General features: G+C 41.9%; 3 protein-coding genes across 6 annotated transcripts in view; 2 read left to right on the forward strand and 1 right to left on the reverse strand.

Annotated features, from left to right (window-relative positions):
* Positions 1-1950: 1950 nt before the first annotated feature.
* On the forward strand, positions 1951-11451 carry LOC134101005 (potassium voltage-gated channel subfamily C member 1-like). Of its 2 annotated transcripts, XM_062554539.1 has the most exons (4): positions 1951-2107; positions 7216-7777; positions 8164-9010; positions 10940-11451. In XM_062554539.1, the coding sequence occupies exons 2-3, from the start codon at positions 7259-7261 to the stop codon at positions 9001-9003; spliced, it is 1359 nt and encodes a 452-aa protein (XP_062410523.1). In that variant the 5' UTR covers positions 1951-2107; positions 7216-7258; the 3' UTR covers positions 9004-9010; positions 10940-11451. The 2 variants fall into 2 exon arrangements, with proteins under 2 accessions (XP_062410523.1, XP_062410522.1); XM_062554538.1 differs by lacking the exon at positions 10940-11451 and having other exon boundaries at positions 8164-9065.
* A 452-nt stretch (positions 11452-11903) lies between these two features.
* r3hcc1 (R3H domain and coiled-coil containing 1) lies at positions 11904-18924 on the forward strand. Of its 3 annotated transcripts, none has more exons than XR_009941367.1 (9): positions 11904-12020; positions 12597-12726; positions 13204-13341; positions 13660-14293; positions 15067-15239; positions 15977-16047; positions 16467-16562; positions 17324-17495; positions 17832-18924. XR_009941367.1 is itself a non-coding variant. In XM_062554934.1 (9 exons), the coding sequence occupies exons 4-8, from the start codon at positions 13745-13747 to the stop codon at positions 17434-17436; spliced, it is 1002 nt and encodes a 333-aa protein (XP_062410918.1). In that variant the 5' UTR covers positions 11904-12020; positions 12597-12726; positions 13204-13341; positions 13660-13744; the 3' UTR covers positions 17437-17449; positions 17832-18924. The 3 variants fall into 3 exon arrangements, 2 of the variants coding, with proteins under 2 accessions (XP_062410918.1, XP_062410919.1); XM_062554934.1 differs by having other exon boundaries at positions 17324-17449; XM_062554935.1 differs by lacking the exons at positions 11904-12020; positions 12597-12726; positions 17832-18924 and adding an exon at positions 12877-13011 and having other exon boundaries at positions 17324-17802.
* Positions 18925-19943: 1019 nt separating this feature from the next.
* Positions 19944-21665, reverse strand: part of loxl2a (lysyl oxidase-like 2a) — a 40599-nt gene continuing 38877 nt past the window's right edge. Inside the window, exons 13-14 of the mRNA XM_062554915.1 lie at positions 21298-21409; positions 19944-21121 (exon numbers count right to left, since the gene is read on the reverse strand). Coding sequence (XP_062410899.1) covers positions 21048-21121; positions 21298-21409 — 186 coding nt within the window. The 3' untranslated portion in view covers positions 19944-21047. The remainder of the gene's footprint in view (positions 21122-21297; positions 21410-21665) is intronic.

Consider the following 21665-nt stretch of genomic DNA (forward strand, 5'->3'; position numbering starts at 1 on the left):
TTCAGTCTCCCTACTGAAAGTGCCATCTGTGGCCTCATCAAAAAGTGCAATTCCTCCACCTGTCAGCTGGACCCTCTTCCAACTAGCCTGGTTAAGAGTTGCCTGCCATCTATTGCTCCAATGATTACATCAATTCTGACCACCTCTCTTCTCTCTGGCACTGTACCATCTGCCTTTAAAACAGCTATTGTCAGACCAACGCTGAAAAAACCTGGATTGGATTCTAACAACCTCAACAACTACAGGCCTATATCTAACTTGCCCTTTCTCTCCAAAGTGCTTGAGAAAATAGTGGCGACTCAACTCCAGGATCACCTGAAGGACAATAATCTCTTTGAGCCATTCCAATCTGGATTTCGTCCTATGCACAGTACTGAAACGGCCATGATTAAGATTACCAATGATCTCCTCTGTGCAGCTGATGATGGACTTATTTCCATTCTGATTCTCCTTGATCTCAGCACAGCCTTTGATACGATCTCTCATCATGTTCTACTGGAACGTTTATAGCTAATTAGCTAATATCGGAGTGTGTGGCAGTGCTCACCAGTGGTTCACCTCCTATCTCTCTGGAAGAACACAGTGCGTACAAATGTTGAGCTGCAAATCCGAGAGTACTGCTGTGACAAGAGGGGTGCCCCAGGGATCTGTGTTGGGCCCTCTGTTGTTCATCATCTACCTTCTTCCACTTGGCACTATCCTCAGGCAACATGGTGTTCAATTTCACTGCTATGCTGATGACACCCAGCTCTACTTTTCAGTGAAACCTACTGCCACTCTTCTGCCAGCTGCACTCACTGCCTGCCTCCATGACATCAACGTGTGGATGACGCAAAATTACCTGAAGCTGAATAGCAGTAAGACTGAGCTGCTACTGGTTGGCTCCAAATCAGCTCTTGCTAAGATGGAACCCTTCACCATCTGTGTAGATGGCAGCACCACCCCTTGCTCCAAACAGGTCAAGAGCCTTGGTGTCATACTGGACAATACCATCTCGTTCAGTGCAAACATAAACACCATATCAAGAAATGCCTTTTTCCATCTAAGGAACATTGCACGGCTCCGCCAAGCACTCACCCAGCAGAGTGCAGAAGTCCTAGTCAATGCGTATGTGACTTCCCGCCTTGACTACTGTAATTCAATCTTGTCTGGAATCCCAAATAAGCTACTTCACCGGCTCCAACTAATCCAGAATTCTGCAGCGCGGATTAATTATAACATGCTCCAAATCCATCAACCATATAACACCATTGCTCATGCAGCTGCACTGGCTTCCAGTTGCCTACAGAATCAATTTCAAGGTCCTGCTCCTGGCATACAAGTCCCTAAACAACAACGCCCCTACCTCACTGACCTCCTGGAAGTGTACACTCCTGCCCGCCCTCTGAGATCCTCCTCAGCAGACCTGCTACGGGTCCCTGATGTGAACCTCTGCACCCTGGGAGAGAGGGCTTTCAGCTACATCGCCCCCAAGCTATGGAATTCACTGCCAGACTACATCAGACACTCTGACTCAATTACTAACTTTAAAAGTAGACTGAAAACATTTATTCAAGAAAGCTTATGGACTGACTGACTGACTAACTGACTTTAACATTTTTCTTTTCTTTTTTACCTCTGTGATGATTTTGCAACCCTGTAAAGTGACCTTGGGTGTCATGAAAGGCGCTTTAAATAAAATGTATTATTAATATATGAATGTAATGTATTAAATCATGCCCTCTTGGTTTTTGTAATGCAGTGGTGGCAGTGTTTTGTTTTAATATTAAACGGTACTCCTTCAAGGAATGCAAATGTAGTTCTGTCAATGCTCGCTCTCTCTCTCTCTCTCTCTCTCTCTCTCTCTCTCTCTCTCTCTCTCTCTCTCTCTCTCTCTCTCTCTCTCTCTCTCTCCCTCTCTCCCTCCCTCCCTCTCTCGCGTGCGCGTTCTTCCGGGATGGGCTACTTCATTCACAAATAGTGGATTAGACCCACATCCTTGCCTCGTAGGCCACCAGAACCTGCTAAAGTTTCAAAGTTTCATGCGCCTCAGACACGTTTTTTAGTCTTTTACCACCTCAACGGCAGGCTCTTTCTCATCCACTGTGGTTTTCGGGATCATTGGAAGGTAAGCTTGAGTTGATTCAGAACTCTTTTTGAGTTAGCCTATAACCGTTTTGATGAAAACAAACACACACACATAATAAATACGCAAGCATGTGCTTACTTTATGGTCTATTAGTTGGTAAATTTCTCGTGGTAGTCAAAGACACAACAACAAACAAAACAAAACAAACGTCTATAGAGTTTTGTTGTGTTTGATAAGGGATGCATGTTCGAGGTGTCTGCGGGCACGTCGCCTTAATAAAACATAGCCTCATATAGACATTAAAGAGGAATAATGCAGGATTGGCGATTTCATCTCTGGTTTCGGTTTCGTTTTTCGATTTCGCTCGTTTTATGCTTGCATATTTCTCTGCAGAGCTTCCCCGACAGCTTTTGTATATTTATACATATATAGGCTATATATAAATATATAAATTGCAAGCGTGGTTCTTCTTGTTCCTTTCGCGTCTCTGACTTCCAGATGTAAACAGCAAACGATCGTTTATCAGAAAGTTGCAAGGTTGTAATAGCGGAGAGGGACACTAGGGGCGGGAGGTGACTGTTTTCGATAAAACTGGCCAGTCAAGCAAAACAACGATTTCTAAGCGATTTTATGACTGAAAAAGTTGCATAGGGTCTCTTTAACAGGCATCTTCCAATATTTTTTTCTATTGTGTGACATTAAATCATTGGGTAACATTTCAAAAGGTTAGATACCCTCTCGAAGCCAAGATTTGCATGCGATTTCTTTCTTCAACTATTTGTGACGGAGGCAGAGCTATAAAACTAAGCAACATGCAGCTAATCCAACTTTCGTTGTAGCCTACACTACAATGCACCGAGTGAAATGTATATAGCGGAGACATTGGCAATAGTCTACAAGCCGTCACGTCGTGGAGAGAGAGAGAGAGAATGCGAGCGAGAGAGTCATTTTAGTAATATGAGGAGGATATAGAGGCGTAGCCTACGATTGGGGGTTGAGCCACCCCATCCCTAGCCGGCCATAGCCCTCCGTAAGATTCCGCTCAATTGTATTAGCAGCCTAGCCTACGAGGGTTTGGTACGACCAGGCTACCCAACCCCCCTTTAAAAAAAGGAAAGAAATAATGCATTCGCAAGTAGGCCTATGCATTTCACTTTAGGGCTAGCTCGGCAGTGGAAACGGGCATTTGTGAAATTAACCAGCATTTAAATAACACAGACAGCGGAGACATTTGCAGAGATCAAGCGGTCGTATTGAGTGGCGATATTATTAAAATATGCTTTAAAATAACCCACATGTCAGGTATCATACAATTAGAAAACAAAGAAAGAAAAAATGCTCAAGGGAAAAGTGGTTTGATCATGAGTGCTTTAGGGCAAAGCATGACTGAAGAACACTTTCAAATGAGAAACACAGGGACCCTATGAATCAAGAATTATGCTTGAAATACTTAGCTCTGAAAAATATATAAATCCCTTCTGAGGTCAAAAAAAGCTAAATAAATGTCATACCAGCTTAAACAGATTGAGGAGGTCATTGACAAGAACTCCTTTTGGAAAATATGGCACCAAATAGACACCTCAAAAACCTCACCATCTATAACAAATGGAAATATATGGAAACAACATTTTGAGGAGCTTTACACATTTTTTTTTTTTTTTTTTTTTAGAGAAAATCACCCCCCAAAAAGAAATACTGGTTCATATGACAACGATCTGGACAGCCTAATTAAATAATCAGAGCTAAATTTAAAAAAAATAAATCTCTAAAACAGGAAAAGCCTGTGGAATTGACAACATCTCCTCAGAACTGTTAAAATACAGTAGGCTACACACCAGCGAGACTAAGCGAACTGTTCAACCTGATTATGAAAGCAGGATATTTTCCTGAAGTGTGGAGTCAAGGACTGATACCACCAGTATATAAAAATGGTGATAAAATGGACCCAGATAACTAGGGATATGCTTGACCAGCATTCTTGGTATGCTTCCTTCCCGACTTTAGAACTACTGGCCACATCTACCCTCCACTCACTTATTGAACAATATGTACAAAAAACAAGTAAAGGAAAGATCTATGCATGCTTTGTTGATTTTAAAATGGCCTTTTTAATGTAGAGTGTGGTATAAAAGGCAATGCCTACTCTATAATAAAATACATAGGCCTATACCAAAGAAATACATGTTGTATTAGAATTAACAACAATATAACAGTTCTTTAAACAGGGTAGTGGAGTTAGACAAGGTTGGGATTTATCACCACAGCCTTTGGCTTCGTGCCTACGGCGAACCACAGCCGTGGCGATATAGGCCAACAACACCACTCCCACTCGTGCGATAATGCTTAAATATATTCATCAATGGACTAGCTATAGCAATCAACCAAACAACTTGTCCAGGACTTGGACTTGACAGCGCAGGCACAAAATGCCTTCTCTTTGCAGATGACATGGTACTGCTATCGCCATCCAAGAGGGCCTGCAAGAGAGTCTTGATGTTCTCAATATAGTAAAATTGGGCCATTACCAATTAACTCTGACAAAACAAAAATAAAAGGTTTTCAAAAGAAATCTAGAGAGGAAACCGATTTTAAAATTGGAGAAACAGCCATAAAGCAAGTATCACATTATAACTATTTAGGACTTACAATAACATCATCAGGAAGGTTTAATCTGGCATCAAAAGACCTGTCTGAAAAAGCATGAAGGACATTTCTTAATAATAATTTAAAAAAAAAGCTTTATAGATTCAATCCACCAACTAAATTCTCCTAAATGGACTCTATTATCAAACCTTAAATTCTGGAAGGAAGAAATTAAAAACAAATGACAAACTAGAAGCCTGAACAGAAATGACTGTATAGCCCCATATTTAAATTACATCAAAGACAGAAATAAAAGAACAACAGTGACAAAGTATTATAACATACTGGCTCAAGTATGTCCATTGTCAAAGGGGAGACCAACCCAAGATTGAAATAGTAAGTAAGTAAGTAAAATTTATTTATAAAGCACATTTACACACAGCATAAGCTGACCAAAGTGCTGTACAGTGAAAGACTAAAAAGGACACAAAATAATACAAAGTAATACAAAGAACATTTGCTAAAACATAGATAGTGAAATAATAACATTCAAGACAGGACAGGGCACACAACACAGAACATATAGAGAAGAAACAGAAGTACAGGATTAGGGGACAGGAAAGGCCAGGGAGTACAGGTGGGTTTTTAGCCTGGATTTGAAGGCAGAGATGGAGGGGGCGGATCTAATATCCAGGGGGAGCTGGTTCCACAGACGTGGGGCAGCAACAGCAAAGGCTCTGTCGCCCCGCTGTTTGAGCCGTGAACGCGGCACATGTAGGAGCCCTTTATTGGTGGAACGAAGGGACCTTTGGGTAGAGTGGAGCTGTACAAGGTTGGTGATGTACGCTGGGGCCAGCCCATTTAGTGCCTTAAAAACAAATAATAAAACTTTAAACTGGACCCTAAAAAGAACTGGGAGCCAGTGTAGGGAGGCTAGAATGGGCATGATGTGCTCACGTCTCCTGGTGCCAGTTAAGAGGCGTGCAGCTGAATTTTGGACCAACTGCAGGCGTCTGAGTGAAGATTGGGGGAGACCAAGGTAAAGGGAGTTGCAATAATCCAGCCGTGTTGTTATAAAGGCGTGGATAACTTTTTCAAGGTCTCAAATAACAATAAATTAATTTATTACGTAAAGTTAACAGAAACTAACATTAAAGAGTAATTAAAAGAGTGTAGTGCCAATCAGTGTCATGGCAAATACGTAAAAATGAGGTGTTAGTCTGTACAGGGAAACAAAGGGTAACGACACAGAATCATAGCCAAGCCGGTAGGAGGAGTGCCGCCACAGGCGCAGACGGAGCTGGTCTTATATGCGCCTCCAATCAGGCCCACCTGGGCACACCTGGGCACACCTGGGCACACAGAGGAAGAGAGAGGAAACCAGCACCCAGGCACGTCAGCGCCAATGGGCGGGGCTAAGACCAAGCGCTCGGGCCGTAACAGTATAGAATCAGTGACCATAACCTAGCTATACATAGAAATGGGCAGACATAAGCAGACATGGGTGACATATGAGGAACTGTAGTCTCTGTATAAATTAGGTAGAAAATTCTTCTTAATTGTATTAGATATGCACCTACTTGTATAAGGGATTCATTTTTTGCTGAATTCAAAAAGCAAATAACAGAATTTGAAAATCTATCTCCACAAATGAAAATATATATATTGTTAGGAGAGTAAACAAACTGCTCATGTCTAGCTGCAGATTATAGTATGGCCTGCCATCAATCAAGAGAAAAGTTGTAACTTGCATGTTTATGATATATTGATGAGTTTATACTCATTTTTTTTACATTTTGTATGTAAATTATCAATCAATTTTAATTAAATAGCTGAATTATCAATGTAGATTTGATTTGAGAGTGGGAGAGAGAGAGGGAGCATTGACATAACTAGATTTGCATTTTGTCCAAAGCGACATACAAATAAAACAATACAATAATTAATTTAACAATGAGCAGCCAGACTACATTACTGAGAATAGCAACAATAAACAACAATGTCTATTCAATAATAGCCTAATGAAAATAAAGGAGAATAGCAAATAAACAATGATGCTCATTCAATCAATCACATGAATGTTGAACAGATTTGCCGTTAGACTCCTCTTAAAAGATCCAAAACTATTGCATCAGTACAGGGCAATTAATTCCAACAACATGGAACCACTGATGACAAGAGTCTTGTTGGGGATGTACATCTTGATCATTGAAGTAAAATAACAGGGATCAGATTAAGTCAGTGTCCTATAGGCCAAAGTAAGATATTTCAATTTAATTCTGGCCACCAGAGGGAGCTAGTGGAGAGTAATCAGGAGAGGAGTTACATGTGTCCTCTTCTGAAGACTCTGATGTGCGGCAGCATTCTGAATGAGTTCTAACCATCGTAAGACTCAAGCAGATAGGCCAGCTAACTGTGAATTACAGTTGTCCAGCTTGGAGATAACCATGTAATTGTCACCGTGTGTAGTCATGGGAAGGACAGATACACATATGAAATGTAAAATATAGATACATTTCTTCCAGTACCAATATCACTAACTCTATCCATTGTTTGTAAAACAGGCAATAAAATTGGACAGCCTCAAGGATTTCATCAAAGCACAAAATGTTCAGTGCTTCCAGCCCACCGGCTTACCCAATGCAAGTTGCTCCCGCAGGCTCTGATGCAGACAGGATTGTAGTTAACATTGGTGGTGTGCGACATGAAACACACAAGAGCACCCTCATGTGCATCCCTGGCACACGCCTGGCCAACCTCGTCAGTGCTGACCCACTGAAACACCCGACCACTGAGTTTTTCTTCGACCGGGACCCGAAAGCATTCGCCCCCATCTTAAACTACTACCGCACCGGGAAACTGCACTGCCCGGCAGACGTGTGCGGTCAATCGTTTGAGGAGGAGCTTTCCTTCTGGGGAGTCAGTGAAACCGACGTGGAGCCATGTTGCTGGAAGAACTTCCGACAGCATCGGGATGAAGAAGAGGCGTTGGCTGCGTTCGAGCCGGATGAGGGACCCCCAGACTACGACTCCCTGGTGGGGGGACCCGGGAGGGTGCAGACAAAAGCTTGCATGCCGAAAATGTGGGCCCTCTTTGATGACCCCCATTCATCTGTAGCAGCCATGGTTTGTTCTTTCTAATTGCTGTAGTCCATATTTCCATGTAGCCTACTTCTCTCTTTTCATCTGTCACATATCTTTTGGTTAATGAGTTTTCTGATGTCTGATGAGTAGACTACAGTAATTACAAAACATTTTACAGTTAAACAGCTGTTTGGTCATCAAACTTACAGAAGAGGCTCCTATCTTTCTACTACAGCCGACACAACACACCTTCACCACCGAGTGGCTCCCCACATGTCCTTACAGAAGGACTAAATGATTTGAACCACTCCATATCATTTATATTTCAATATTGGCTTCTTAACTTGCCTAGTGCAAGATTCCTGTGTTGATGTTTACTTGTTTGGATGCAGGGGAATGTCATGTGTTCTTCTCCTTTCCTCTGACAGATCATCGGCCTTCTCTCCCTGCTCTTCATCCTGATGTCCATTGTTTGTTTCTGCCTGGCGACCCACAGCCAATTCCAGCACATCTCTGGGCCAGAAGATAGAAATGAAACCTATTTAGAGCATGACGAAGATTATATGGATGCTGATATGGCTCTGAACATTCAAATTAGCGGTGCCTTGATGATAATAGAGATTCTCTGCGTCGTCTGGTTCACCTTTGAGTTCTTGATTCGCATCATCAGCTGCCCGGAGAAGTTGAAGTTCATCCTGAACGTCTTGAACATCATTGACTTCATGGCCATCATGCCCTTCTACGTGGTGTTTATTTTGGGCTGGTCGATCCATGAAATGTACTTCCTGCTCATGGTTCCACGCTGCCTCCGACTCCTGCGGATCTTTAAGTTGACGCGACGCGTGGCGGGCGTTCGGGCGCTGGTCCACTCTCTGCGTGCCAGCGCCTGTGAGCTCTTCAGCCTGGCCGTGGCGCTCTCCGCCTTCCTCCTCGTATTCTCCACCCTGGCCTTCTACACAGAGAAAGAGGAAGAAGACACACAGTTCCATAGCATTTCTGGGGCTTTATGGTGGGCAGTGGTCACCATGACGACCGTGGGGTACGGAGACATGTATCCAACCACGTGGCGTGGTATGGTGGTTGGCAGTCTGTGCGCCGTTACAGGAGTCTTCTTCATTGCCCTGCCCATTCCTGTCCTCGTCAACAAGTTTGCCAGGTACTACGCCCTGACCGAGGCCAAGCAGAGACGCCGGGCCAAGAGCAGGAGGGGTGATGGGCGGTCTGAGGGGGCCAGCGCCCCCTTGTGGAGGGGAGTGGAGAAGATCTAGTTCATTATGTACAGTGGGTATAGTAAGTATTCATACCCATGCTAAAGTTGACTAAAAAGAGGAATATAAAATCATCTTTAGAGAATTGATTGTAATGCTTTAATTAAAAAAATGAGTAAAAATCAAACCGCTAAGGACACTAATTTTCTTTGTGACTGAAGAATGTATCGTAAATACAGTTTTTCACAGTTGCTCAAACACTAAACCCCATTCTCTGAATCAAATTCTCAAATGCCTGAACACATTTATTGAATTATTCCCTTTTTTGGCAAAACCATAGACTACTTTTACCCACTTTCACCCATTTTACCAAACTCATTAACCCTTTTTGCAAAACTGTGAACACATTGTGCATTCTGATGCACTTCTTAATTATATTGATAACCAAACAACGCAGAAGTTGAGCACAATTAGTGCACAGTTGTCTCCATTTGAACACTACCACTCAAAATTGATAACACTTCTGTCTAATGATGTGACAACCAATATAAGTCAGTTCAGAGTTGACAGAGACGCAGGGGACAACAAGTGTGTGTTACAGTAGAAGTGGGGTACAAGGAAGAGGAGGGTGCAGGTAGGAGGAAGAGGATGAAGAGAAAGACAGAGAGTCCCAAGAGTTGCAATACTGTAAATGATGATATTTGGGCAACAATCATTGACCATGTTCTGGTTCATGGAATGCCAATGAGAGAAGCAGGAATTCATGGTCCAACCCAACATCAGTGGTTTCTCTGTGGCGTCAATAATCCAAAGATTCAGACAACAGAAGAGAAATAGCGTAAATGTCCATTATCATACAGTACAGTAATCACTGAACATCCACTGTTACACACTTACTACCCTTTGAGCTCAACTCTGAGAGAGTGAAAGAGCTGAGTTATCAGTATGTCCAAGTAAGTCTAAATTTAGGCACAATACAATATTACAGTATTGCATACTTACAGTACTATCAGAGTCTGTGGCATCACAGTACAAATCATATTCAGTAAAGAATTGGCCTGTCTTTCTGTTCACTTACAAAACTATTGATTTATATCTTCATTTAGGCTAGAGCATATAGGGAGTGATATAAGTCCTTATTCTTTATTTTCATTGTGATATTTTATTTTTCAAATTAGAATGAATACAATTCCTCCAGGAGCCATAAACCCTGCCCTGAAAACTGTGTCTTCCATTGTTTGGTGTATTGTCTTATCACTGTTCTGAAGGAGTGTAATTTTGCCTGATGTGTTCAATGATTTGAGACCATTAGTTAGTTTTGAGCAAAGTTAAAAGTGTTTTGAGGTGATTGTTCAGTTTTGCAACAAGATTGAAGGGTTTCGAGAATGTAGTTTGAGAAATGAGTTTTGTGTTCACAGTTTTGAGAAAAAGGTAAAGAGTTCTGAAAAAGGTGTTCTAGCAATTGTGAAAAACTGTAAATAAATGTTCTTCCTTAAATACAGGGAGCATAAGTAATTGACCCCTATGTTAAATTCCCATAGGAGCAGGAGGATTTTTAATATGTTTTTATTTTTAAAGGCCAGCTATTTCATGGATCCAGGATATTATGCATCCTGATAAAGTTCCCTTGGCCTTTGGAATTAAAATAGCCCCACATCATCACATACCCTTCACCATAGCTAGAGACTGGCATGGTGCTTTTTCCAGTTAGCCTATTAGCCTAGTTTGATTTGCATTGAGCTCAGTGAGCATAAAAAATCCTCCTGCTCCTATGGGAATTTAACATAGGGGTCAATTACTTATGCTCCCTGTATTTAAGGAAGAACATTTATCTATTTACGATACATTCTTCAATCACAAAGAAAATTAGAGTCCTTAGCGGTTTGATTTTTACTCATTTTTTGAATGAAGGCATTACAATCAATTCTCAAAAGATGATTTTATATTCCTCTTTTTAGTCAACTTTAGCATGGGTATGAATACTTACTATACCCACTGTAACTCTTGATTTTAACTCCCAGAGAAACAGTGATTTTACTGCTGGTTTATACTACAAGACTACATTACATTCTAAGCGTAATTCTTTTTAATATGTTATTAGTTTATTGTGTTAACACTTGATTTTAAAACGCCCAGTGTTTGAATCATAGACTGTATGTAGAGCTCCATATTTTCCAAGATGGCGTCGCGCTCGGTTGCATCAATTCCATGGAACACAGCTGAATGCTGCTACGCTGTCATGTTCTATATAAGAAGTCTATGGTTGGAATATCAGTTGGCAACAGAAGAATTATGCCTGAATCTGGTGGCAGGGTCAGATACTTCTGTAAAGTTTTTATATGCCTTCTATTGTACTACTAAAATATCGATAACGAATCATGCATGATTCAGATGTAAGGGTCAGATGTCTTTATTATAAATGCTTTCATATGCTATTTTTTGTACCACTATATTACTAAAACCCTTCATGAGATGTATTACATCTAATAAAGAAAATATATTATATTAAAACAACTAAGTATCAGACTGAGTGCTTTTCAGTTGTATGAAATATGTATTTGTGAATGGATTCCAAAATCACAGCACATGGCACAACCCTTTTTTATCTATAAAGAAGTTATGGACATTTGTACGCTAAAGAGGTTGCAGTCACATTTGTACACTAAAGAGGTTGCAGCCACATTTGTACACTAAAGAGGTTGCAGCCACATTTGAACACTAAAGAGGTTGCAGTCACATTTGAACACTTGCGGAAACTGCTTCAATGATATGCACAAGTGATAGAGATATGGAGTTGGAAGAAACAGTTTTGAGAATTACTAATTATGATCTCCTCAAAATAGTTGAGCTGGTAAAATGTGAAACCTCGACAAAATAACCTGTCCTTCCTTTCTCTTGCTGTGAGTGGCGCTATTGAGTTAAATTCTAAATGCGCCGGAATCTCAAGCTTGTAGCACTTGCTAGCGAATAGCAAACTGTACCAACCATACCTGTGTGCTAAGTAGCCCACATCGCTGTACTTCAATTAACGACACTCGTAGATCAACTTTGTTTCACACCCAAACGTCTTTTCTCAGGTAAGACCATCATCTAGGGCTTGTGCTTTTTTTCTGGCTGAAACTGTACATGATTATTATTGTGATAAAAGTCCTAGCCTGGTTAACACAATTAGCACTATGCTAGGTTAGCTATGATAACCTAACCTGACACACCTCTGAGTTAACTCATGGCACCTAGTGCTAGTTTGAACAGGTTGATATTAGACGATGATAAAGCCATCACGTTATTTCAGTTAAAGGTACTACAGCATGTTAGTATTGCATTGTTAATACTTGTCTCTCCTTCGTTTGTATACAATGTGGTAACATTAGCTGTCATAACATCGTTATGATAGTGATTAACGGTAATGTTACTCAACTGCTTAACAACAACATTCATTTAAATCCTACGTGACACCCAATTTGTTAACCATTATCGATACCTTGGCGAGCAAGTGGTGCTGTGCTAATATGATTGTTTGTTAGCAGGGATTTAGCAGAAGTTCAGCGACGCTAAATGACTACTGTCATACATGCAACTTTACCAAACCTACATGCATGGCTGTCAAGTATCGTTAACCCGATGCGGTATTTTCTCTAATTTTGCTTTTAAAGAATCCAACTCTGCGGGCACACTGGCGTTTCCCTCTGTTGATGGCTGCTACCTCCCAAAGCAAGAAAATGTATTTGTGCATACGGTGCTCGACGAGCTGGATGCCTTTCTACAAAGAGACGACCTGAAGAGGTAACTCGGCAGTGGCACTATAACCACATAACGGTTAAAGTTAACAAACAAGTTAGCACAGGTCTAGTGTGGAAGTTGATGTTTAACGTGAACGACAATTATGTATTTAAGTGATTACTTTTGACCACATGTCGTTGCTAGGCTGTGCAACTTTACTGCAATGCAACTGGTGGATAACTTGTGTGCAGAATTTTACGCTGTTGTAATGTAGAGATACAGGTGGTCTTTCCGAGCAGTGTGGTTGGCCAATCAAAACTTGTAAAAGTAGTTTTAGGATTGATAAAGGTGATTAAAATGTAATTGAATGATTAGTGGTTCCAAACATAGTTTACTCGGTTTAGGAAGAGAAGAAATCTGGACAGTGTTGATGAGCACTTGTTCGTCTGTCATGTTGGGTTTTTGAGACATTTCCGTGTGGCATACATCATGGCTAAACTGTTAGTTCTGTCAGTGACTGATTTCTTTCGTCTTGTTCAGTGTCCTTCTCTTTCCACCGCTTCCAAGTCGACTACGCTACTTGATCCACAGAACGGTTGAGAACCACCTCAACCTCAGCACGTTTTCTGTCGGCCAAGGCTGGTGCCGTAGAGTGGTAGTGTGCTTTTCCCACCTCAGGTAATGCCTTCTGTCCCGATGAATGTACAATTAATTTAATCGTGACTGGGAATTATGCCCACGTAATTTGGAGGTTAAAGAACTTGTCCCCAAGACTAGACCATCATGTGAGTGAGTGAGTCCATTTATGACTCCAGAAGGCAGCCTGTTTATTAAGTCATTTTGGAGTGTAAAAAGTACTTAGATGATGTGTTTATACAGTAAACTGATAGATAAGTACCTGTTGTGTGTGTTTGTGTGTGTGTGTGTGTGTGTGTGTGTTTTAAGTTCCGTTTTTGATGTGTTTTTCTGATTTGCTTTTCTGATTTGCTTTCTCAGGTTGCCATCTGAGGACGACAGCGACACGGACACGGGCACGGACTCCAGTGCATGTGAGGCTGCTCTCAGCTGGTACGATCAGCCAATGGAGAGCAGCCGAGCCGGCGGAGGAGGAGGGTCATCGGAGCGGCGGCATTCGCGCGGCCGAGGGTCCCGTCGTCCCGACCAGGCCATCTACGTCCCACGCGCACTGAGGGAACGCAGCGGCGGCGGAGGTCAGCAAGGGGTCACGACCTCCTCGTCCTCCGCGGAGCGCGCAGAGAGCGTCTCGTCCAGCCTCAGCGTCAGCACCACCGACGAGTCCTGCCCGGACTCCGCCGCCACGAACCCGACCGGCCAGAACCCGGCAGCGCTGGACCCGCTGGACGATTCGGGCGGTCAGGAACTTTTTGTGCAGCTGTCGGGCCCGGGCTCCGACCCCTGCCCCTGGCCGGCCGCGTGGGACCAGACGGTGTCGTACTTCGTCAGCATGAGTCTGGACGACCAGGCGGATGAGGAGCAAGAGGTGGAGGAGGAAGAAGAGGAGGAGGAGGAAGATGCGAGCGTTAGGAGCAGCAGCAGCAGCAGCACAGGCGCACCTCCTTCCATCGCCTCCAGTGACAGAGAGAGCATAGCCGGAGACCTGGCCCAGGAGGTGCGTATTTGCTGTCAGTTTTCTTAGCAGCAACAGGGAGGAAATCCAGAATACATGGATATTTTAGGAGCTGTTTGTAGCCTGGCTAGCGCCTACCACTTCTCAAATGAGACCTGAGGTGCCTCTCATGCAGCGTTTATACGTCCTCCCTCGCTCCTCGGGCCTCGATCCTCACTGATCTACATAAAGAACGAGGATCGAGGAGGCATGTTGAGAGGGACCCCTGGTCTGGCAACCAGACGTTCATTTTCTCGTATTTGAAAAAATGCCCAGATCCGTTCATTGGGCTCCACGGATGTCTATCAAATGTGTCTGTGCATAGCTCATCATCGTCTTGCTTTCCCCCCTGTTCTGTGATTTGTCCCCTATCTCAGGCAAAAAAATAGGGCGTTAGTTTCCAGACTGCCTTAGCAGCGTGAATGAAATCACCGCGCAAGGCAGGGTGGGAATACCCAGGCTAGGCTGTTTGGTGTCTGTTCTCTGGAATGCTCTGCACAAGTACGCCGACAAGAGTGTAGCGTCACTTTCTGTCACTTTCCCATAAGTTTTCAGCTGACCCAGCATTTGTATGAAAAATGTATTTCACTTAGTGGTGCTGACTAAAAGTGAACATGAAAAAAAAAGTGCAATCTGAACAATCTTGAAATACAAATGAATTGATTTAGATATAACTGTTGCACCAAAGCTTTTAGTGCAGAGCATTGCCCATGTCAATGGCTATCTTTTACACACATTGTAGATGGTCATTGCTGCTATGTATTTCTATTCCTTAGATCATGTCAAAGCTGACCGAGGAAGACATCAGCATTGAGCCAGTACAGCATGATTACTCCACCTTTGAGAACGTGTGGCTCAATGAGGAAGACTTCTCCCACGTCATTGAGATCTATGACTTCCCCGCCATGTTTAAAACCGATGACCTGATGGACGCATTCACTGATTACAGGTAATAGAATGTTCGCTCCACCTGTAGAATATTCTAGTACTTTTTTTTCCATTTTTGCTTTCTGGACCCGGGTGTAGATACTCAAGCCTGTAGTCAAAGGATTATACTTCTGTGGATACATGTATGTTGCGTGGGTTATGTTTGCACAGCAGGTCTTTAAAAACAGACTTCCATGTTTTTTGTGAATTTATAATAAGCAATAAGCCTTTTTGTGCCACAAGGGCATCGAGTATAGAAAAAATGGACTGTTCTGTGCAGTCTGCAAAGGGCTAAAATCATGTTTAGTAACTTTTGGTGTGGCTCTTCACTGTAGTAGGTGCATTGCATACAGTGATTTCCTGTGTGTTAGCCGCATTGTGTATCAGCCGCAGGACAGTACTGTAATTTTCCGACTATTAACCGCGGCTTATACATTGATTTCGCAAAATTTCTTCAGCTATGAGGTTAATACTGGGAGGCAGTTAATATGGTGTTAATATGGTTTTGTTTCTTTAAACTTGCATAAAACACTGTTCTGTGGCTTATACACAATGCAGCTTATATGCGGGAAATTACTGTATTCTATTCTATGCAAGTTAAAAGAAACCATATTGATACCATATTAACTGCCCCCGTGTATTAACCTCATAGCTGAAGAAAGTTAGTGAAGTCAAGTCAATGTATGAGCCGCTGTTAATAATTGGGAAATGACGGTATGCACACATAAATTAACCTGTGTGTCTCTCTGTCTAATGCAGTGGTGGGGGCATGAAGATCAAGTGGGTGGACAACACGCATGCACTCGGCGTATTCTCAAACGAAACAGCAGGTATGTATGAGCACATCTCAGCAGTGGTGTGTGTACGAGCCCTTGTTTCTGGCTTTGCTAAAGTAAATTAATCATAGCACAGGATTATAGTTGCAGCTAAATCTCCAGTCTTGTGCTGCATCACTTCAGTCTTCTAACATTCAAAGTTATTGAAGTATATAAGAAAAAAGCAGTTGTTGATGTGCATTGGTGCAAGTTTCATTTTTTACATTGCTTAGGTATTTGCAAAAGTATTTCTTCGCCCAAATAGCACCAAAGATCACATGATCCTGTCAGAGATGGCTTATATGAAGATTTGGCTTAATTCTCTTTTTTTAAAGATTGGTGCTTAATTTCTGTAAATTGATGATTGGTGCTTATCTGCAAGTGGATGCTGATTGGTGATTGATGTCTGTAAGTGGATGTTGATTGGTGTTTAGCTGCACAGGCCCTGTCCATCAGACACCCCCTACTGAAGACCCGCCCTCTCTCAAAAGCCAGCAAGAAGTCCAAAGGGAAAGCCGTCAGGCGAGCAGGTATCTGCTCCTGCAACGACCCAGCCATTCACGCTTACACACACACTTTAACCGTTACCGCTCACACACACCAACCTTTCAGACTTACAAACACCTTGTCTGTTACCGATCATGCTCAAGTATAGGTTACCTGTATAGTTTGAGTAACCGTGACATACCTCATCACTGGTGATTTGTATAGATTGAGTGACCCTGACATGCCACCTTGTGTCTTTGTATACTGGTCCAGCTCAAGTGACCGATTATAAACCATTCTCACAGCAATTCGCCTTTTATTTCTGGATTTATCCGAAATGCTCTGTTTTGTTTTATTTGTTAATGCTGATGATGGTGCCGGTGAATTTTATTTCCTTTAAAAGTCAAGCCAAGTCAAGTCACTTTTATTTATATAGCACATTTTTGTGGAGTGCAACCCAAAGCACTTCAGATATACATTTCACTACTACTTAACTTAACTTAACTACAGAACATATTAAAGCTTTTCAGTAATTTCCTGTGTATAAGCCGCAGGACAGTATTTTGTGCAAGTTAAAAGAAGCAAAACCATATTAATACCATATTAATTTCCCCTGTGTATTAACCACATAGCTGAAGACATTTTGCAAAATCAATGTACAGTATATGCTGCGGCTAATAGTTGAGAAATTACAGTAGTAAAGGTTTTTCTGAATAAAACTAAGGGAAGCTTAACCCTTCCTTCCCTCTCTCTACTCCCTCTTCTCCTCTTCCTCCTCTTCCTCCTCTTCCTCCTGGTGGTCCAGAGTTCATCCAACCGGTGAAGGAGCGGCCGCGCACGGACACGGCAGTAGCGCGCCGCATGGTGACCCGAGCCCTGGGACTGCAGCGCGGGGGAACCAGAGGCAAACGCTTCTGATACACCTGTACAGGTGAGACTCATCACACACCTGTCCCCCAGTCTACACACCTACACAGGTGAGACCCTTTACACACCTGTTCCGTATCTGTCCACCTGTACAGGTGATACCTCTCACTCACCTGTCCCCCAATCTACACACCCACACAGGTGAGACCCTTTACACACCTGTCCCGTATCTGTCCACCTCGTGACTGGTTCCCTCTGAGAGAACCTGGAATAGACGAGATGTCTTCATGATCTTAATCCTGTTTCATAATGACTAGCATGAAGTTTTAGTCTCACAAGTGTGTGTGAGTTATCTTTGGTGACACTGACTGCCATCATTGTTCTGTTCTTGTGTGTATATGTGTGTGTGTGTGTGTGTGTGTGTGTGTGTGTGTGTTTTTTAACAGGATTGCCCCATCTGGACTGTGACACTAATAGAATCTCTCGTATAACTATATAAGAATAACTCTGTGATCTCCTTCAAACTGACGTTTTCAGTCATCCCCTATTGTAAATGTAAGCCGTCCAAACATTTTTTTTTTGTTTGTTTTGTTTTGTTGTTGTTATTGTACTTCCGGACTAGCTCCATTAGGTGTGTACATATTCCCACCACAATCCACATATAGATTTCATAGGACATATACTGTTACTGTTACTTCTGACAAATTAGAAACCTGCAATTTAGTCACTTCTGTTTTAAACAGCAATATACCTGTATAGCTAACACCACAGTGATGGCTCAGACTGCCAAAAGACATCTCTTTGTAGAACAATGATCTTTCATAACCTTCAAAAACATAACCTCAAGGTGTTTGCACTTTTAACGTTTCTAGTCGTTCTGGAAGCTCTGCCAAAATGTAGATCTACTTTTGAAAGGTGTGTGTGTGTGTGTGTGTGTGTGCGTGTGTGTGTGTGTGTGCTGGCATCCCTTCTGATCAGGAAGTAATTAATTCAGAGATGCAACTAATGACATTTTTATTGTTAGGTTTCTCCTCCTGCAAAAGCAGAATGTCGCAATTGTCACACCTAACCGACTGGTATTGTGTTTTTAAACCATAATTAGCTTGATTGATAAAGGCATCATTTCAACTGGAAAACATTTTTTTTCTTTTTTATTTGTTTCTTTAAGATTTGACTTTTTTATTATTTTTTCAGAGTCAAATGGGAATTATTTGTTTGTTTACTTTGTGTATTTCCATAAAAAGTGTTACATTTTGGCTTGCTTGTGTGTAAAAAAAAAAAAATTGAAAACAAAGAACACAGGCATCCCCTTATCCTCAGCCTGGAAGGAGTCCCACCCATTTCCCTGGAAACTTGACAAATAAACTTGCAGAATGGATATTAGATGGACCGCATAATTCACACAAACGCAATTTGTCGCACAGTACTTCCTCCCCTTCTAGCAACTACACTAATTGATTTTGTTCAGTCTTTTGTGTAACAAAGTATTTTTATGTTGTTATTTTGTACAGTAAAATAAAGAACATATTCAATTTTTAATTGTATGTCTGATATTTTCACACAAGGACATACTTATTAGCTGTGCAACCATACTGAAACACCAGTGTGTGTGTGTGTGTGTGTGTGTGTGTGTGTGTGTGTGTGTGTGTCGCATATCGCTGCTTGACTCATTTGGCCTGGGCTCAATCCCCTAACTCATCGTGCGTCTGTGTTGCTCTGGATAAAAGGGTCTACTAATTACCAATCATTTTAATTTTACTTCACTATGCTGTTGCATGGTCTTATTGCCATAGAAGCCCAATTCTGCCACTTAATTAAAAAAAAAAAAAAAAATCAGTCACACAGCATGTTAAACTAATGAAAAAGCTTATAATTATGATCCATTATGTCAGTTATCACATCATAATAATGGTTTTGTATGCTATATAATGATTAGAACATTCCTCAAAATTATGACTTGTCATTACTAAGACCGAGGAACTCCTTATAAGAATATACTGTAAGTAAAAATGATCATTATGACATAGTATCTCGTAGTAGTATGAAATACTTTGCCATGGCATACTATATGTTTTTTTGAAACAGGCTTCTGACCTTAAAATAGAAAAACTGTCAGTCATGGTGTTCTTTGCTTCATAGCTGATTCAGATACTCCCCTTGCCATAGTTTTTACCACACCGTCACATTACAGTAATTTCCTGCATATAAGCCGCATTGTGTATAAGCCCTAGGGCAGTGTTTTCTGCTAAGTTAAAAGAAACAAAACCATATTAACACCATATTAACTGCCTCCCTGTATTAACCTCATAGCTGAAGAAATTTAGCAAAATCAATGTAGAAGCCGCGGCAAATAGTCGGGAAATTACGGTAGTGCTTCTCTAGGTCTCTACGTTTAGACAGAGAGGGTTAAAGCGGAGCATCAATATTTAAGGATCTTTGGTTTAGACTCTGGGCTCTGTAGTAAAGTGCTTTGAGACAGTTAGCACCCACACAAGTCAACCTTCAAGGGACATGTTACCATTGTGGTCTCTGGCATATACGTACCATTCAATAAGGAATGCAAACATTTTCACTTTTATTACAGAAAACAGTACATGAAGCACAATGGGATTCCACCTTCTCGTCATCCCATTCAAGCATACACACTCCGTGCAACGCGTCACGATTTATCACGACCATTCAACTGGTCGCAGGGCGAAAGGCCCCCTCCAAAACGGAGGGCCCAGGTGCACGACGACACGACCCACAGAATGTATACATAACAAGGTGAGGTGGTTTCACTTCCTGTCATCTCTACAGGAGAAACAAACAAAACAAAAATACTCAAAATCCCTGACTGATGTCAATAAGTTAACTTGGCATGCTCGTTGTAGAAAAGAAGAACTAGGAATAACATGAAACAGGACGAGGAGGCTTAAGGGTTGAGCGCTGGGAGCCTACCGAGCCACAGCTGTAGGGAGGATGAGAGCGATTATGATGACGATCTATGCTGCGTACAATGACAAAAAGGCAAACTAATGCAGAAATATGAATGTATTTAAAATAATAAAAAAAAGAAGAATGGTATGATCTCTGACATCTCTGATGTTAACATCATATCATAGATGATTCTCCAGTGCTTAGTGGTGTCTGGGGCCATGGTGTGGGAGTGTATCCCTGCTGTTTCTTTGGTCTTAGCCATGGAGCCGAACATTCAGAGGAAGGTCTATCATCACACTGGCAGGTGCAAAAGGGGGGGTGACCCCTCAGATGAAGAGGTCAACCAACGTGACCCCTCAGATGAAGAGGTCAACCAACGTCTCTTAAATAAGGCAATGCAACTCCAAACGTGGAATTTAGATACGAGATAGCACCCATTTTCAGGTAACAAACACACACATTCACTCACACACTGACACATATACACACACTCACATACACGTACAGCACATACATTCACTTCGCTTGTTTTGTTATAAGTGTCCACATATTGTTCAAAAGGGGGTAAGGTCGTAGAGTCTCAAATAACATTTCATCCATATTTAGCACCACAACGATTGTAACACAGTCCCTCTAGTGGTTGGGAATGCTCTTGATGTCTGCAGTTGCACCGGTCATTTCAAGGGACTCGTTTTCCGATAGTTCTCTCCGATCTCTCCTTCAGCTGGTCCAGGCGTGTTTCTCTACCTGTATGAAAGCTGGTTGTTCGTAAGTCCAGGGTACTGACTGTCATCCATGTCAGTGCTTAGTGATCCACCTGAGAAAACAGACAACAGCCTTCAACAACTACCCTCAATAAACGGGGGAAAAAACTACATCACCCACAATACCTCAGGTGTAGACTGTACAAACGGGGACATTTTAAAGGGGAAAAGAGCATTTTCACTTGTAGGTCAATAGTAGACCAATACCCAGATCAGTGGCAGGACCTACCTATATGGCACTGGTACGTCCATATTCTGTAGCCGTCATATCGACATTTGCACTTCATGATGTTGTTGGTGTAGTCCGACTCAGCCACCTCATAGTTGGGGTTAATGACCACCTGAAGGACAAGGGCAACCAATCAAATCAGTTGATGATGATCAGTCCAGCCGCTCAAATTAGTTCATGTTGTTCATTTCTACAAATCAAATCAGTCCATGTTGTTCCACTAAGCTAATTGAATCAGTTCATGTTCAATTCAACCAATTAAAAAACTTCATGTCACAGAGTTCAGATAATCAGAAATTACAGGGGGGTATTCCAAGTATGTGGTTTAGTGACAAACCTCCTTATAGAAGAGCTGTAAGGCTTCATTC

This window comes from Sardina pilchardus, chromosome 14 (assembly GCF_963854185.1).
Source record: "Sardina pilchardus chromosome 14, fSarPil1.1, whole genome shotgun sequence".
Taxonomy (NCBI): domain Eukaryota; kingdom Metazoa; phylum Chordata; class Actinopteri; order Clupeiformes; family Clupeidae; genus Sardina; species Sardina pilchardus.

What these genes read in the sequence shown, in the direction of transcription:
- r3hcc1 (XM_062554934.1), top strand. Translation starts at nt 13,745, where the DNA reads ATGGAGAGCAGCCGAGCCGGCGGAGGAGGAGGGTCATCGGAGCGGCGG. An exon ending in ATTCTCAAACGAAACAGCAG is followed by an intron (nt 16,048 to 16,466) that starts GTATGTATGAGC and finishes ATTGGTGTTTAG; the next exon opens with CTGCACAGGCCCTGTCCATC. An exon ending in GAAAGCCGTCAGGCGAGCAG is followed by an intron (nt 16,563 to 17,323) that starts GTATCTGCTCCT and finishes CTGGTGGTCCAG; the next exon opens with AGTTCATCCAACCGGTGAAG.
- LOC134101005 (XM_062554539.1), top strand. Translation starts at nt 7,259, where the DNA reads ATGTTCAGTGCTTCCAGCCCACCGGCTTACCCAATGCAAGTTGCTCCC. An exon ending in ATTCATCTGTAGCAGCCATG is followed by an intron (nt 7,778 to 8,163) that starts GTTTGTTCTTTC and finishes TTCCTCTGACAG; the next exon opens with ATCATCGGCCTTCTCTCCCT.